This window comes from Strigops habroptila, chromosome Z (genome assembly GCF_004027225.2).
Source record: "Strigops habroptila isolate Jane chromosome Z, bStrHab1.2.pri, whole genome shotgun sequence".
NCBI classification, from domain to species: Eukaryota; Metazoa; Chordata; class Aves; order Psittaciformes; family Psittacidae; genus Strigops; species Strigops habroptila.
In genome coordinates, this window is record NC_044302.2 from 237,495 (window position 1) to 255,159 (window position 17,665).

General features: G+C 35.7%; 1 protein-coding gene across 2 annotated transcripts in view; it reads left to right on the forward strand.

Moving 5' to 3' along the window:
- Window positions 1-17,665, forward strand: part of ITFG1 (integrin alpha FG-GAP repeat containing 1) — a 77,577-nt gene that overhangs the window by 49,498 nt on the left and 10,414 nt on the right. The window contains exons 11-15 of one of the 2 annotated variants that reach the window (XM_030470690.1): window positions 278-428; window positions 877-985; window positions 4,974-5,017; window positions 6,498-6,576; window positions 12,206-17,658. In XM_030470690.1, the coding sequence (XP_030326550.1) occupies window positions 278-428; window positions 877-985; window positions 4,974-5,017; window positions 6,498-6,576; window positions 12,206-12,321 (499 nt within the window). In that variant the 3' untranslated portion in view covers window positions 12,322-17,658. Of the gene's footprint in view, window positions 1-277; window positions 429-876; window positions 986-4,973; window positions 5,018-6,497; window positions 6,577-12,205; window positions 17,659-17,665 lie in introns of those variants that run through there. The other variant, XM_030470689.1, reaches the window with a different exon arrangement.

Consider the following 17,665-nt stretch of genomic DNA (forward strand, 5'->3'; position numbering starts at 1 on the left):
GATGGTGAATGAAATTATTTCTGCTGATTTGGACCCATTTATTTAGTGTATTCATTGATTGTAAGTTAGGCGTGACATAGTGGTTGTAATTCTGTCTGTAAAGTTAATGTATATGCTAATGGATTTTAAAGTATCCAGTGGGTGCTAGCTTTGCTTTTATTATATTTAACTTCTGGAGACTTAAAGTGCTTAATTACGATTTTTTTGTAATGTCTATCATTTTGACTGTTCATAGCAAGTAAGTTGTTTTATACGTATATATGTATTTGTTTTACAGCAATCAACAAGCATTTTTACTAGAAAATGTCCCATGCAATAACATAAGCTGCAAGAGCATACGTCGCATGTTTAAAGTTTTTTGGGAGCTCTCAGATCTAAATCAAATCAAGGATGCAGTGGTAGCAACCTTCTTCGACATATACGAGGATGTAAGTTCAAACCTTTTCTACAGCAAACAGCGTCTCTCTTGCTATATCTGTCTGTGCCACTGGCAGATTGCTGTGTAGAAACATTGGCTTCAGCCTGGGAGATGAGCTCTTGAGATGCTCCCTGGAAGGTCAGCAGTTTGCAGCAGCCCATCGCTTCCTAAAAGTTTGCTGACCCTCTGTATGCTCTCTTTGGGCTGCCCTTTTCAGTGGCAGGAAAGAAGCCACAGACCACATGTATGGTCATGGTTAGATGTGGATGGAGCACTCTGTTCTTGATTGCCATAGATTCGTGAAATTTGAAAGATCCTAAAATAATAGCAAAAGTGTCAGCGTTGCTGCACACACTCTTATTTTTTTTTCTTTGTATCTCGAAGGGAATTTGTTTGCTAAATTTAGTTGTTATCTAGAGTAAATCAGCATTCTAACATAGACATTTTTCTTTTCCTAGGGAATTTTGGATATCATAGTGCTAAGCAAAGGCTACTCCAACAAGGACTTTGCTATCCATACATTAAAAAATAACTTTGAAGCAGATGCCTATTTTGTTAAAGTTATTGGTAAGTAAGCACTGTATAATCAAGTCAAAACGAGAAGAATGTGAACATTTGAGCTTCTGTATATGATAGCATTATGGTAGTGATCTGTCTGATAATTCTAGAAAACTAAAAACAGCATGGAAAATATTAGGGATTGCAGAAATCTTGTTGCAGAATCTGAGCTGGGATGAATTTGGTTTGTTTCAACAGGTTTTTTTCTTGTTTTTATTTTAGTGTACTTACTAAAATTCAAAGTAAATCTGCCCACTGTTTTCAACACTTTTGCTGGTGTTTAATATCAGTGTTGACCACAGTGACCTTCAAATAAGTATTTATCATTTCCCTAGTGTGGGTTTTTGTTTGTTTTCTTTTACAAGTATGGATGTCTCATTTCACTCAGTAACTAGAGGCAGGCTAAACTTTTCTTTCATCCTGGACCTTTCCTTCTGCATCACAGCAAAATGCGTAAGACAGATACTAGGTCTTTAGAAACTCATTTCTCAGCTGGCTTCTGAAGGAAAACCAAGAATTTAAGTGTCTAAAAATACGATCTGCAGGGAAAAAGCACAGGGAACCAAGTTATTCAGCCTAAAAGAGAAATGTAAGGAAAATCCATGTCTTCAGCCCATAATGGTGCATAACAATGGGGGAAGAATGTCCTGTGTGTCCATGCAGGATACAACATAAAGAAACAGACTATGAAAAGTAAACAGTAAGAATAATTTTCTGAATGGCAGCTTGTGAAGTACTAACATAAATTCCTAGAGAAACTGCAGTTACCAACATTAGACATCCTGACAGCTAGCTTAATAAATTATATCATGTCTTTAATTAGTTTTCAGGGAAAGGATTGAGCTACTGAGCTTATGGGGCCCCTTCCATGAACCTTTTGTACAATACATTCACATAATGTCAGTATAAAAATAGCATTACATCTGCACATACCTATCTTCAATGTAGATGCTATTTTTCTTATTTTTGATGCCATTTAAATTTTGAAGGAAGACTTGATAAATTAATGATTTAAGGAAAAGTATAATTATGTTTGCACATATCTACATGTATGGCATAACGAAACAGAAAGGAACCAGAATAAATGGCAGCAGTATTGACTTGAAGGAGCATGCTTTGTTTGCCTGCAATCACTGCATTTTTATCTTGCCTGTTTTCAGAAACCTGGCAAGAAACTATAGCCAACTGCACTTATTTTCATCTGTGCCTTCAGTGGTTGCACATTTTCTTTCCAGCAGGGACTGCTTTACCTCTGTCATATCAAGCCTACTTTACTGGAGTTCTCATCTCTATCATCTGGAAATGATGCAGAATCTAGTACAGAATGAGCTGGTTTCATTTCAGTGATGACTGGCATGGTGTATATTTTGCTTATACTCTGTGATCTGTTCTGAGAGCCAGTTTAGTTCCACATGTGAATCAGTTTGGTGGTTTCAGCCTCAAAGCACCCCATGCACAAAATACATTGTAAAAGCATAGAATGGCAGTGAACATGGCAAGGGTGTGTGAAGTAATGACAGACTTGGTTTAAAAGCCTAGAGTTAGATTATTATATTTGTAATTGAGAGTAATTAGGTTTTCAAATCACATACCCCACCGTGTTCTTCAATTGCAAAGGTGTTGAGCTTTGAACTGGCTGCTTGTCTGTCTTCCTTGATTTTTTGAGACCAAGTGAAAAATAAGACTGTTCATAAGCTTCCAAGGACAAAGCTAAGTAGGAACAACTAGAGGTTCACCTTCAAAACTGTATTTTCCTTCATGTTATTTAAATGCATCTAATCCTTCTAAGCACATGTTGTGCATGCCATAAGATAAACAGAACAGCAGCTACTACTGGTGACTGATGCATTTATTACTTTCTCCTTAGCCTGAGCTTTATTTTCATAGTAGTACCCTATAATGATTTGTTATGTTGATAGAAGCCTTCTTTTAAATATTACTGTGTATGGATAGTGTAATTCACACAAGCATGTATAAAATCCTCTAGAAAAATCTCACACTTCACAAAGCCATATTAGAATTATAACTGTGTGATATTTTAATGGCGAAAGGAGTACTTTGCAACATGCTTTTTGATTCAATCTGTGTGAATCAAAACTTGGAACAAGCCTTTTTTCCGCACCCTTTTAGGGTGTATTTTTGCATAGAAACCACAGGAAAAGGGAATTAATGAGTGGTCTAAAAATATTTTTACTGAGATTCAGGGGAGAGTATTTCTAACAAAACATGCTTTGTGTGAGTTTCTGTATCAATAAATGTATTGTGTTCCCTTATTTGGCATATGGACAATGAGAGCAGTTTTGCTCGTTACAACTGATGTCAAATGTACTTGGTCAGATTATTTGTTCCAGTAGTAAAACTGAACAGCAAATTGCAGTGTGCCATTTTGCATCAAAATGGGAAGAGCTGGTTCTGCTTGCGTACACACCTATGTATAACATACAAAATAAGCTTAGAGCTTAAAAAGTCTACTTGTAGATACATACAGTCTTCGAATTCTGCTTTGTCACGTGTTCATCTTACCTGTTCAGGTTTTGGGTTCAGACTGTATAAAAATATCAGGTTTTTCTGTATTTGGAGATTTCAACATTTTTAAATCATAGGCAAAGAATGATAATTTGGGAATCATTGTTAATATTTGCACACAAAATATTAGAAACATTCCTTCACTAGAACGCTGCCATTTCTGACCCTAGCAGGGAATGATTTCTAGTCAGACTATTACACTGTGAATATCTTAAGTGCACCTTTTAGTATTTCAACTGTCCCCTAACATTTTGTACCCGAAACTCCAGGGAGCCTTAAAGTAGACATAAAATGCTTTAAAAAGCTACTGGTGGTTAGGATGATCTGCTCTCACATCTGATCCAAACCTCATTTTTTTTCCTCTCTGCCACACTTGCTTCAGGCTATCATATTTCATGGAGAGGTTACGTTTTCACTTGGCTTTTGTGCTGCCTGGTGTGTATACTCTTCCCTGCTCATAGCCATTGAGCTGCTGATCAGAGTGGCACCTTAGATTATTGTGTGTGTGTTGTTTGTTTTAAAGCCATTTTAGTACTGATGTTTTAATACTCATGTGACACAATGTTCTAAGTTACAGAACAGATGGCTTTACTTGTCTCTCATATAGTTGATTATAAGTAAGTGTTTACCATGTATTTCTGTAATGTAACTGATTTTTGAAACTTTTACGTTTTAGACGAGTAACTGAACAACTGCCATAGGCTTTAGATATTAAGTAGCATTATAAACATCTGCTTATAATACTTTGAATTCATAGAATAAATAGTTAATGGGATTTTTGTTTGATTTTATAGAATAAATAGGTAATAAAATTTGTTTGTTACAGGGTTTTTTGAATGCTTTAAATGAAGTGGTAAAACTATCCCTTATAGAAGGAAAAGCCTTTCCCTTTTTAGCAGTTAAAACAGTAAAGTTGAATCTCTGCCAGTATTTTTAAATGGTTAGAAATGAAGAATGAATAAAATGTACAGTCCACTATTTAAAAAACTGTTTTCATCTGCAGTTTAACTGGCAAATCTCTCCTTTTGAAGGTGGTTAACCAGTGAGATATGATAAAACAGTGACTAGCTGATTAATTTCTGCAAAGAAATATGCTTCAAACAGATTAGGAATTTTTTTATAGAACCACAAATGGTTTTGGTTGGAAGGGACCTTAAAGCTTACCCAGTTCCAGCCCCCTGCCACTAGATCAGGTTGCTCCAAGCCCCGTCCAACCTGGCCTTGAACACTGCCAGGGATGGGGCAGCCACAGCTTCTCTGGGCAACCTGTGCCAGGGCCTCACCCTCACAGGGAAGAACTTCCTTCTAATGTCTAACCTAAATTAGCATAAGTCATATAAAGATATTTATTTTCTTTGTGTGTTTTAATGGATATTTGACACTATTACTAAACTTTAACAGATTCAGAGTTTAGTGCTTGTAGGATGGCTTGTTACTATAGACACTACAAGTTCACTTTTTGTTTTTCCAGTTCTCAGTGGCCTCTGTTCTAATGACTGTCCTCGGAAAATAACAGTAAGTGTAACTATACCTTTGCATCACTGTTTAGCATCAAATAAGTTCACTGGGAAAGTTGCCTAAAAGAAGAACTTAGAGGAATCAAAGCTAGTGTTATCTCCGCAGCTCTGCAAAAATATGAAATTCAATTTTGACTTGAAAATACAAAACCTGCTTCAAACAGAACCTACTTTTTCTTCAAGCCTACTTTAAGACAGGGTTTAATTTCTGATATAATAAGGAGGGTTGATACTATTATCAGCTTAATTACAAAACTAATTAATTTTTATTTACAATTTAATTTTAATTACAAAACTTAATTAAAAAAAAATCTTCATGACAGATGGTGGTGAACATTTCATTATCAAGTTCATTGAAACACTATTGCCTCCACTGTAATAGAAGTTCTCTGTCAGAAAGTAACACAATGTACATCATGCCCAAATACAGTAACTTAGTGCAAAAGTAATTTAAAAAAACCCCACACAAACAACCAACCACCCAATTTTCACCTTATTACCCATCTTTCATAGATATGCATTAACATCACCTTTGCAGTCTCCATACATTTCATTCTGATCATTATTTTTCAGGCTTTGATCCCATCTCTCGTCATTATCACTTATCCTGATGGTTTAGAACTTACTATTTTTGGAGGCATGGTGTGAAATGTGTTATCATCTCTTCTTTTAGTGTTCTTTCTGTAATTCATTTGAAAGATCTTTTCTGAATTCGATGCCCTAATATCAGCTTCAATTCAGCATTTTAAAAAAAGGAAAACTCTCCCTCATCCCCTCCCTTCCAGACCACAGCAGGTATTTGTTCCCTCTCCTTTCTTTCTTAGGTGTGTTCGTTATGGTTTATCACTCGTAATCCACAACTCCCTTTGATTTCTTTTTTTTTTTCTTTTTTAATTTATGTTTTCCTCATAACTGTACTTTGATGTTTAAGTGCATTTTCTCCCTCAAGAGATTTGCTTTAAAATAGATATTGGTACTCGACAAGTAATTATTCAGCTGCTTGCATGAATTTAATAAAACACAGCTAAATAATAACAAAATTTTGAATTTGTATAGAAGGACCATCAAGATAGTGCATTCTCTCATACAGTATCAAATAAGTTCTGCTTTTTCAGAACATGCAGTTATTTCTTTGAATTTTTAGGGGTTTTTTATTTTACTTGTGACTTCCAAGGGAACATTAAACCTTTTGCCAGAGGACTGAATAGTATTGCTTTCTTCATGAGAAACTGAGTATTACTTGGCCAACTGATTAGCCTTAGGTTATTGAAATTAGGAGTTTCAATATAATGCTCTGACCAAAACAGTTCCAAATTTTGAAATTTTTCATATCAAAAGGAAATTATTAATCTAGAAACATTTTTCATTGGTTTACTATTTTATTACTGTAGCTTTAATATAGTTTGTCTGTTCCTAAAACTTTGCCTGTTCTGTTGGGGTTTTTTTCTTGTTTTGTTTTTTTTTCTTTCTCCCTGTAGCCTTTCGGTGTTAATCAGCCTGGTCCTTACATCATGTACACTACTGTAGATGCAAATGGATACCTGAAAAATGGGTCAGGTAAGATAACCTCACAATGAGAATGCACATGGCATGGTCTGTCTGTATATGCATCTCAGCAAACTAGAGTTGGAAAGAAGTTTACAGAGTGAAATGGGACTGGTTTTGAATTGTGTCCTCAATTTACAAGGCCAAAACTCTCTAACTTCCTCTTCTTTCTTTACCGATTGCGTATTTATTAGAAACAGTACAACTGCGTTATTTTTTCTTGTGTCTCATGCACCTTGAGTTTGAACAGTTGGCTGTATCTTACCTAATCTGAAAAATCATTGGGTACATCATCAGTTTGTAAAATAGCTTAAGATCCTAATGACTTACTTTTTCTGTTGGTTCCTTAGCAATTATGTACGAAGAAACAACAGTGGCCTCAAATACCTAAATAAAATCTTGTAGCCACATGAAAAAGAATCAACATAGTATTTAGTAAACACAGGATGTATTTTTCTGAAGTTGTTTGCTATATCTGGCAGGCTAACAGACATCTGTAAAATCATGAGTAGCATGAGGAAGATAGAAGGGATGGCTGCATCCTTTTACGTAACACAAGAACTGCAAGGTATCAAAGAATCATTAAGGTAACGGGGACAAAATAAAATAAATGGAAAGCAGCAGCAGAAAGTTCTAGCCTAACTAGAGGTTGAATTGCATGAGATGTTGCAGATGCCACAGTTTACATGAGTCCAAAAATAAAGGATACAAAAAAGAGAATAATCCATTAGGCCATGGTTCAAGCACTGTCTAATGTTAGAATATCCTGGGGTTTATGCTGCTTTCTGGGGTATGTACTAGGGGTTCCTAGAAGACACAGGTGACTGCTAAGTAGTCTGTTGGTCTAATGTATGACTGGTAATCTTAGGACCATAAGGGACTCACTTCTTAAGGAAAAAAAATCCCAAACTCTTAAGCAAAAACCTGATTGGAGTATGCCTGTCTGTAAGTTACACCATTCTGACTCTTTCTGAATAGTGGCAGTCATCTTCATCTGTCACTCAAGTCTTATTTCTAATTAAACTCAGATTTAATAAAAGATTCCCATAGTTCACTGGGAAAACTGTATTCTGTATAACACTAATTTAAAGAATAGCAATAATTCAGGGGGAAAATTGCTAACATGTTAAGGTCCTAAATCAGTGATAATGCTCTCACGTTGAATACTGTGCTGAGGACTGTTAATTCCAGCCTAGAAAAAAGAAAGAGAAAGATGTTCTGAAACACAGACCTGATATTCTGTTTATTACTTCTGTATTTGTACATGCTGAAATAGGGGTTTGAAAGCTTGAACACATTAGCCTACATTTTAATCAGACAAATAACTAACGCTAACAGGAAAATGCAGAGTATTTTTCCTAATTACTGCACAAATTCCTTTTAATAAACTAATCATCCTGCCAGTTGTACACTCAGCTCCATCGCTTTGAAGGTTTTCTGCATAAGCTAAATTTAAAAAGAGCTTACACGTTCACTTAAATTCCCATGACAAGATTTCTAGTTCTAAGCTGTGATTCTTTAGAGGATTCGACCCACACCCTTAGGCAGCCAGCTCTGGTGGGTAACAACTGGCTTCTCCTTATTGCCAGTTACCAAGATGAAGGCTTGCGAGCTTTGTCAGCCAAGTCATGGTGTAGCCTAATCTTATTAACCATGTCAGAAGACACCAGTGAAGGCCTTCACAGGATCCTTCTCTGACCTCAAAAGCCTGGACTGATATGGATGGGAAGCTTACTTCAGTATGCTGCTGTTTTGTTATTTCTGGCCCCTAATAACTATGTTATTGGAGAATCCGGAGTACTGGTGAGTAACTGCCAAAGTAACAAAAAAGATGGGGTTTAGCTAAGAGAAGAAACACATTAGTAAAACCGTCAAACTGCCTCTTTTTTTCTTCTTTAGGAAAGTGCTATAAAATGGTTATATACTAAAAACAAGCAAACAAACAAAACAACAGAACCAAAACAAACAAAAAAAACCCCATAACCTTTGCTTAGACCTGATTATACTAATTTAGATTCATTGTTCATGTACTCAGAGAACTTTTTAACTCTTGCTACTTACTTGTAATTAACACAGTCTCAAACTTAGAAATCTGATGTTTTAAGTGAACACATACAATGAGCTTAAAAAATCATGCCTGACAGCTAGTAGAATTTATATTATTAGATTAGATTAGAATTATTAGATTTGGGATATAAATAGTTACTGTAGAAGACTGAAATTTGGCATATCTGAATGATACATTGCATGCCGCTTTTTAAAATAAATTTGCTTTTTATACATTGACATAATTTTAATCAGAAGAATATGACAAAATAATGGATTTGTGGGATTTCAAATGCAGAATATCTATTAAATAACTCACAGCAGTCTAAACTGATTCTAAACCCCACTTTGAGGAAATATAAGTTTAGATGGGTTTGTTTTGTGTATGTTTGACCTTTTGGCACTACTATTTAAGCAAGCTTGTAAAATAATCAATGACAAAATAAAGATGTTCTTCCAACTACAGACCTCTGTGTCATGAAAGAATGCACAGAGCTTGTGTTTTCCAGTTCTCTCTTCCAAGAACAAAAATGTTTTTATTGAACATTAGCTTTAGGGTTTGGGTTCTTTGTGGGTTGTTTTGTGGCGTTCTTTGGGAGGATGTGTAGTGCTTTTATAGTGCTTTTAGAAATGCAATGTTTTTAAAATTTACTCTAAGAAACAGCTATCAAATATGATTTAATGCTGCTATAGTACCATTCATCTTCATTGCTACCATATTTGCAATAATAAGAACCTAACAGAGTCCAGTCATGATGAATTTCATTTTCTGTTTTGGCATTAGGAAATAACAGTAATGAATTCCAAGTGCATTTATGACCCTAACAGTATTGCTACAGAATTTTCTAATACTGTCTTCGATCACTGTCTCAACTGTAATATGTTAATAGATTTTTTTTTTTGAGTCGGTATAATTCCTGCAAGAACTTCTCAAAGTCACGTTATCTGAAACAGTTATATTAAGTTTGTAGCTAAACTTAATTCTTTTACAAGTCCTGTTTGTAAAATTCCGTACATGTTCTAACTAGAATTACAGGCCTAGAGGTTATTATCTTGAAAAAACAGTCTGCTACATCAGAATCATATTCTATTTGACTATCAAGAAATACCTCAAGCCACATATTGTATGTCTACTGGTGGGCAATACCAGACCCACATGCATTTTTGGGCCATGTATAAACCTAAAAGCCGTCTTTTCCTCAACTTTTCAAAAGTATGGCCTGAAAATACTATTTTAAAACTAATTCTCATCAACTTATTTGCATTCCTTATATAATATTATGGACAAGCCATATGTGAAGCTTTTAATTATATAAAAGAAATAGTGAGATAATCTGATGGTTGATAATCAGAATTTTTTAAACAATTAGTCTCTTTCCCAAGAAGTAAGGTGAATAACAACATAGGATTTTTCTAATGAAAATAATGCTTACTATTCCTTTCCCCTGCCCATGTCAGCTTACACTGTTTGTTGTCTTTACCGCTAATCTTAGCAGGACAACAGTTGTAGGCTGGACCACTGAAATCAAACTATCCCATCACCCGAAGTTTTCTTTCTAGTCCTGGGCTAAAATCAGGCATACTCAAATGTCCACCATCCTTCTGATCTTCCTAATTCTGCAGGTCTTTAGTTCTGGTATCTTTCATTTATGCAGTATTTGTGCAGAGAGTAAACTACAAAGGCCCATATGGCTGTCGTTACCTCACTCACTGTAAGGTTCTCTGATCTGCCAAGACTTAACTACAGGAAATTTGCATAATTACAAGGGGTTTTTTAAAGCATTGTTAGAGTTATTTTCTCTTCTATTAACACTCCAGTATGTTGCTAAAAGATATCAGAATAATAATTATCACATTCTGTGCTTTTACTTTCACATTGCTCAATTCACTTGTAATCTTACAAGAAATGTTGTCAAATTAGCTACAAGGAATAGTAACTGCCAAAATGAGCATTAGAGTTGAGAAGTACTGCGTCTTACATCTTCAGTGAACATGTCCACAGACCTTCTCTCTCCAAGAGTAAATTCAATTGCAACAGCTTCTTCAAATATTTGAGGAATTTTATGCTTGAGATCAGACTGGGGCCAGGTGTAAATGTGGGAGAAGCACACAAACTCAAGTTTGAAGTCATGCTTTGTGATCCAGTTCCTGCTATCTGCCTTCTGCACCCCCCATTCCTTTTGGAGTTGTTATTTTAAGGAGACCCTACAGTTAAGAATGTTTGTTAGCCTGGATTTTCAGCTCTACATGTGCATTTCCAGGCTTTTATTGTCTTCTATGAAATTTCTAATATTATTCTGGCACAGTGTTTTTCAGCTGAATCCTGTAAGCAACAATGCATAGTATAAACTAGTGAATAATACCTAGGGTATAATACCTAAAGCTAAGCATAGAGTAAATCAGACCTGTTGTTGAGGTGCGGAGGATCCATGAGATGAATTTAGTAAAGCTAACCATATGCAAGCTGTTTGGCTTTGTTGGTTTTTTGTTGTTGTGGTTTGGTGTGGGTTTTTTAAACTTCAGCATCCTAAAAAAAAATCATTGTTATTATTGAAATAGTAGCCCTACTAAATCTCTTTGAGTTCGAATAGAATTTTGCTTAATGGGCGGTGCCAGCTAGATCACTGCAGATTATAGCTATACAGCAATATTTATTAGCAGTTGTAACCTTGGCTAAAATGCAGGGCCCCAGTAATCATAGAATCAACTGGGTTGGAAAAGACCTTTAAGATCAAGTTCAGCTGTTTCCCCAGCACTGCCAAGGCCGCCACTAAACCACTAAAGGCCTCATCTACATGTTTTTTTGAAGACTTCCAAGGATGGTGATTCCACCAGTGCCCTGGGCAGCCTGTTCCAATCCCTGACCACCCTTTGGGGGAAGAAATTGTTCCTAATATCCAGTCTCAACCTCCCCTGATGCAGCTTGAGGCCGTTTCCTCTTCTTCTACCACTTGTAACTTGCGAGAAAAGACCAACCCCGCCTCACTACAATAGAGAGCAATAAGGTCTCCCCTGAGCCTTTTCTTCTCCAGACTAAACCTCTCAGTTCTGTCAGCTGTTTCTCATGAGATTTGCGCTCCAGGCCCTTCACCATCTGCATTGCCCTCTTCTGGACCCACTCTAGCACCTCAATATCCTTTGTGTTTTCTTGAGAAGGCTACCTACCTACTTTATTTTATTACCAATAACACAAACTGATTTTCTTAGAACTAATGTCCTTGTGGACCCAGAACAGCTTAAATAAGATCAGATATTTTAAATTTAATATGGAGCAGCTGCTAATTTACTGAAATGTCTTCAGAAACTGCACAAGGGCAGTTTCATACTGTAGCACCAGCACAAGACAGGCATTTTAAATTTGTTATTGCAGTGTTGTTTGGTCAAGGGCTGACTGAGTTGAATGACTGGGTAGTCCTTTAGAGACTTCATGCTATGAACATTAGGCTGCCTTTAGCCATCGGCAGCTTTTTACCCCGGTTTTCCTTCTGATACCTCTTCCCCTATCATAACTAATTTTTTTTCTGTCTTCCTGCTAGCTTTCTCCCTCTGCTGTGTAACATCTGAACCCTCCAATAGCTTCTCTTTTTCTCTGTAGGAATTCCTAGCCTGGAAGCCTGCCTGTTTGCACGGGCAGACAGAAGGGTAAGACTGGTAGCTGTGTATTGCCATAACCGCAGTAGTGCTTGGCGTGTGGACAAGCCTGAGGCATGAACACTCACAGCTCCCTCTTGCCATCTCTGTGATAAGGACATGGGGGAGGCTGTTTGTGCAATGTGTCCATACCCAGATTTTTTTATGTACCATGTGGCTTGGATGTACCAAATGAACCCTTGTGATTGTACAAGCCAGGCCCAGCCTGGCTGGAGTTTCAGGTTAATGTATTGTTTTACTTTTCCCCTTCAACTTAGAAAGGGGGAGTATCTTCTGTATTTCAGCCTGTGCTACACGCATCTTAATTTTCTTAAAGTAAAAATATGCTGATAAATTTTGAAATAAATAGGACCATAGTTGCAGTTTGTGTCTACCAAATATATTAATCCTGTGGGCCCTGAACCACAAAACAATAAATGTTTAAGGTTTACTCAAAGATCAACATCCGTATGTAGACATAATATTATCATAAGAATAGATTTATTGAATTGCTCATATGGATCAAGTCATGACTTGTTCAAGCATCTATATGACTGAAGCTGTATGGATTGATGATAGCCTTTGCAATTCCTATTTCAGAGCTCTTTCATTTTGCTAGTTTTGCTTTGTTTTGTTTTAAGCCTTCCATGGCAGAATGACCTTTCACATGCTGTGAAGTTGTGCCCTTCCGGTTTTTTGAAAGCTGCTTACTCTTCCCTGATGCTGCATTGAGTTCTCATACTGTTAAGCTAAATTGGATTGTGAGGTGAACACAAATGTCTAGCAGCTATTATACTAATGAATTTAAACATAAACACTGCAGTATGTACCAGACAAAAGCAAAATAAGCTTAATTTCAATAGCCATTTAACTATTCAAGATTCATTATGTAGAATTCCACTATGTAGAAAGTAGAGTATATTCATGAAACGAGCAGGAATAATTTAATAATTGAATAGCTGCATTCCGTTAAGAGGCGTTTCCTAGTTGCTATAGGTGGGAATACCCTGCTACTGTGGTGTTCTATATAACTCTTGTTTAGAAAACTTGTGTGAACTGGTAATGTTGCATGCAATGTTATCAAACTTCAACTATTTAGGCATTACAAATTAGACAAGTCTAAAGGTAATAATGAGGCAACTGAAGTAAAGCTTTCAACTAAAGCCAAAGAAATAAAATTCTCCAAGCTTTCAAGTTTGGAGGAGTTGGGATTTTGTTTTTTCTTCTGAAAGCTACTTCGTACATTCCTATGCATATTACATGGGTATTTCATTACTATTAGTTGTATTTTCTCTTTCTTTTGCAGTAAGTCTCTCTGGCATATTTTCAAATAAATTAAGGAGCTGCCAGCTTCAAAAGATGGGGAAACACATTGGTGTGCAATGTAGCACAATACCAATAATCGCTGTAAAGTAAATAGCACTGTAGTGGTGCAGCTGAAGTGAGGCACATTCACTGTGAAATGTCACCCAGCTCTTGAACTAGCTTTGTCCTACTCCAGCTATTGCAGACATGTTGGTTACAGCTACACAGCAACTTCTGCAACTTCTGCAGGTGGCTTTTTGAAATAATTTTCAGGTTTTCTAGGAAGCAGGTATATCTAATCTATAAAAAGCAGTCTTTCATGTGTTGACCTCAGTATTAAGGTAGATGATGGTACAGAAGAACTTGCTTAGATAAAAGTCTGAGGCTAGCGGCTACAACTCAGATACTGTTTTATGCAATTAACTGTTATTTACCAGGAGAGCTGCCTACATTGACAACAGGTGCAAAGAATGTGTGTGTAAAACAAAGCAACTCCTTGCTATATTTTCTAACTCTGATATTTTGGTTTATTTCACAAATATTTTCAGTTAGTACTTTGGTGAAGGTACTAAAGCTTCTGATAAATGTATCATTTTGCAAATTAGAGGAAAATACAGTAACTGGGAGAAATCATGACACAACATTTTTATTCATGAAAATACATTTAACTATTCAGTCCTCTAACAGAATGAATTTGGGGGACTTTTGAAAGCCTAAATAATGTTACTGTATTTTGAATTAATCTGAGTGCCTTTAATGGTCTACTTAAATGTAAATGATACTTTGTCAAGAAAAGCATAATTAAAAAAAAAAAAAAAAAGATAGTGCTTCAGGAGACCACAAGTTTGAAATCAGTTTCCATTAGTCTTTCAACTCTGTGTAATGGTTTTGTATGTTCTGCTCTATTAGTCCACAAAATAAGCTTATTTAAACTGACTGAACAGTATCAGTATTGTGAATCTATTTGTTGGTTCAACTAGACTGATCAGAAATCCCATATCACACATTATCAGTTCTGTTTAAAGAAAGAATAAAAAGCATTGTTTCTACATGGAAATGCAATCACTTTCCCTTCATAACGGTAAACTGCCTTCAGTTAAGCACTTATGCTGCCTGAAATAAACTGCTGACGTTACAATTTAACCCAGGGCCGAGTGGCTACTCTTAAACTCTCAGCAAGCTTACATCAGTGTAATAGAAATAGAAGGGACATGCTTTAATTCAGATATAAAAGAACAAGTACTGTATGTGTTATAGAAAGCACATTATTCCTCAGACAAGACTTTCAAAAGGTTAATGATGTCTACTGCTTCACGTTTTATATGCCAGACTTCAAAAGTAAGGAGATTGATTTAGAGGTGTTCAGAATGATTCCTGAATATCAAACTCTGCAACATGAATACCAAACTCTGACATTGGCTGCCCAATGTCATTAGCTATTTCTTAAAAATTTGGTCTCTGACAGATTGAAGCCACTGAAAACCATGTCTTAAACTGTTGAGGTTCTTTATTCTGGCCAAGGTTTTCGAAGAATAAACTTAATGACTTATGATTTAAAGCAAAAATATAAATGACACCTATACCACTACCATAGTCCAAGATACCTGGGTGCTTCCCGATAACTTTTTTTGAAATAAGAAGCAGAAGACATAGTGTTGAATAGTCTTAAAAGTAGTGTTAAAAGGTACTATGTATAGCATGAAAAGGAGAAGGTTTTTTCATTCCAGTTCTACTAATGAAGCAAAACAAACTGTGCAGCAACAGCCAGTTTCTCCATCTTGCTTGCATAGACTTCCAAAAGCTTAAAGAACAATCTTAGTATAAGAAATAAATCCCACCTTCCTTCTTGAAGATTGAATGGTATTTTCAAGTCTTCTTGGAACAAGCAGAAAACTCTTCACAATAGTTTTACAACAGGGCAAATTGCTAGAGTTGCTATTTCAATTAAACTTGAAATAGTTTCATAAGTAAATTAATTACCAGTGACTGAGAACTTTAAATATGACAACAAACTGTTGTCAGTACTCTCTGTAATTTCTCTTTTTTATTTTTAATTTTTGTTCTGGGTTTTTATGTTTCTCAGATGAACATTTGTCATTCTTAATTACTTGTTTGTAATTCTAAGTGGAACATTTGAGTAACCCTCGAACAGAATTTATGATTGATATAGGGGGAGTAAAGCAAGAAATAGTCCCAGAGATCTCATATTTGTAGCCAGCCTTAAGGTAAACTAGAATGTTCTATGTACTATCATCCTGCTTAACTAATATCTCCCAATTTTAAAGGCAAATAAAAAAGATATATGCACATTTTCTGCCTGCAATGTAGCAGAAAACATTCTGACTTTTGCAAATGATCTATTTACATCCTGAAGCATAAAATTTCATTATCTAATCTTTGTAGATAACTGCTAACTTGTGTACTAACACAAGAAGCAGTGTTAGTAGCCATGAAATTATTTAATGCTTTTAAGAATTCTAGCTACACTATCTGACTTTCTGACTTCTTTAAGGCTGATTGCACACAGTGTACTACATTTTCTTTTATTTCATTTAATTTAGTTGAAATTCATACATTTCATTTGTATGATGAAAGAAAAAAGGAAGATCTCAGTTGCAGTCTTCTCATAATCCTAAATGTTTCACTCAAAAGTCCTTCTGAAAGCTTTTTAATGTTAAATGTTACAGCAGTACCTTGTTCTTTTGGGAGAAGTTCTTCAGAATTCAGCAATAGTGAAAGAAATTTTTTTTTAAAATTCTTTATTATGTTATAGCATGATCAAGTAATACATAGCTTGTTTGTTTTTATAACCAAGTCACATGTAATAAACGTACCTTTGCTCCTTGCTAATTTTACATGGGTAACGAGTGCGTTCAAATATTATGTATTTAAAATTTGAGTAATTCTCAAATTAGAGTTGGAAATTGAGACCTAAAGGTTGAGCAGTTTAGCCACAATCATGTAAGGAAAGTCAGTCAAAAAGTGGGGACAGACTCAAAACCTATACTGTTATCTCAGCTTGCTGGACAAATACCCTTTCATGGAGAGAAAGCTGCTCAGTTAATGCTTTCTGGCACAGAGTCCCTAAGCTAGGAATTCACCTAACAATATACACAGTACACCTTGACCTCACAACAGACGACTGAAAGGACAAATCCTATTTAATTATTTCCACATCTTCTTGCTGTTTACATGGTTCTGCATGGGGAAAAGTAAATCTAAAATATGCCTAATCTTTCAGAAGACTGTACTATTTCTTTCTGCTAGTAGCATTTTAGCTTAATAAAAAGGTAACTAACTGCATCAAGCTGATTTTTCAGATCTCATCTTTCAGCCTTGGAAGAAAGTTTGGAGAGGTAGTAAGGAGTTGGCTGTAAATTCATTATAAATTGTGAATTCATATTCTTTAATTCACATTCTATTATGTTTTGTCACTTAACTTACACTTTCCAATTTGAGGCATAATCTGTCAGGTGTCAAAGCAGAGAAAAATCTTAACACATTAAAAATACAGACTACATCATATGTCTGTTAAAATGTTTCTGCTGATTACATAAACCTACTCATGGTTGTGAAGTATCCCTCACACTCATTTCTGTTAACCTGGCGAAGGGCTAAATTCATTGTGGTGCTTACGAGGTGCTGATATCATTCCTGCTGTGTAACCAATCACTTACTAACAGGCTTTCTAGAGAATGAACAAAGCATTATCATAGGATCTGAATCAGTTTGCCAGAAATTGAAAGATTACAATATTTTTTTATTTAAATGGACTAATCAGATACCTTGGAAATGGGATGTTAGTGAACCTCTTAATAGCTGCAACACTATCTGTTGCAGCTGTCTGTTTCCCTGCTGCCTTTTCAGGAAACACAGTGTTATTTTTCCCCTACAGCCTCTCTTTTAATTAGTTATAATTACATGCTCTTACTAGGGCCTACCTTGCAACCACTGTAATCCTGCTTTCATTGAATCAATTTATTATTTAAAAATTTGTTCATGCAAATTTATGTAGCTAATTTTGTGACACCAGGAAAAAAGAGTAGTTACTGATTAACACCAAGAATTAAAGTGAACCTTCACATATTGAGTATGCGCTTGTAAATCAATAGGGCAAAAG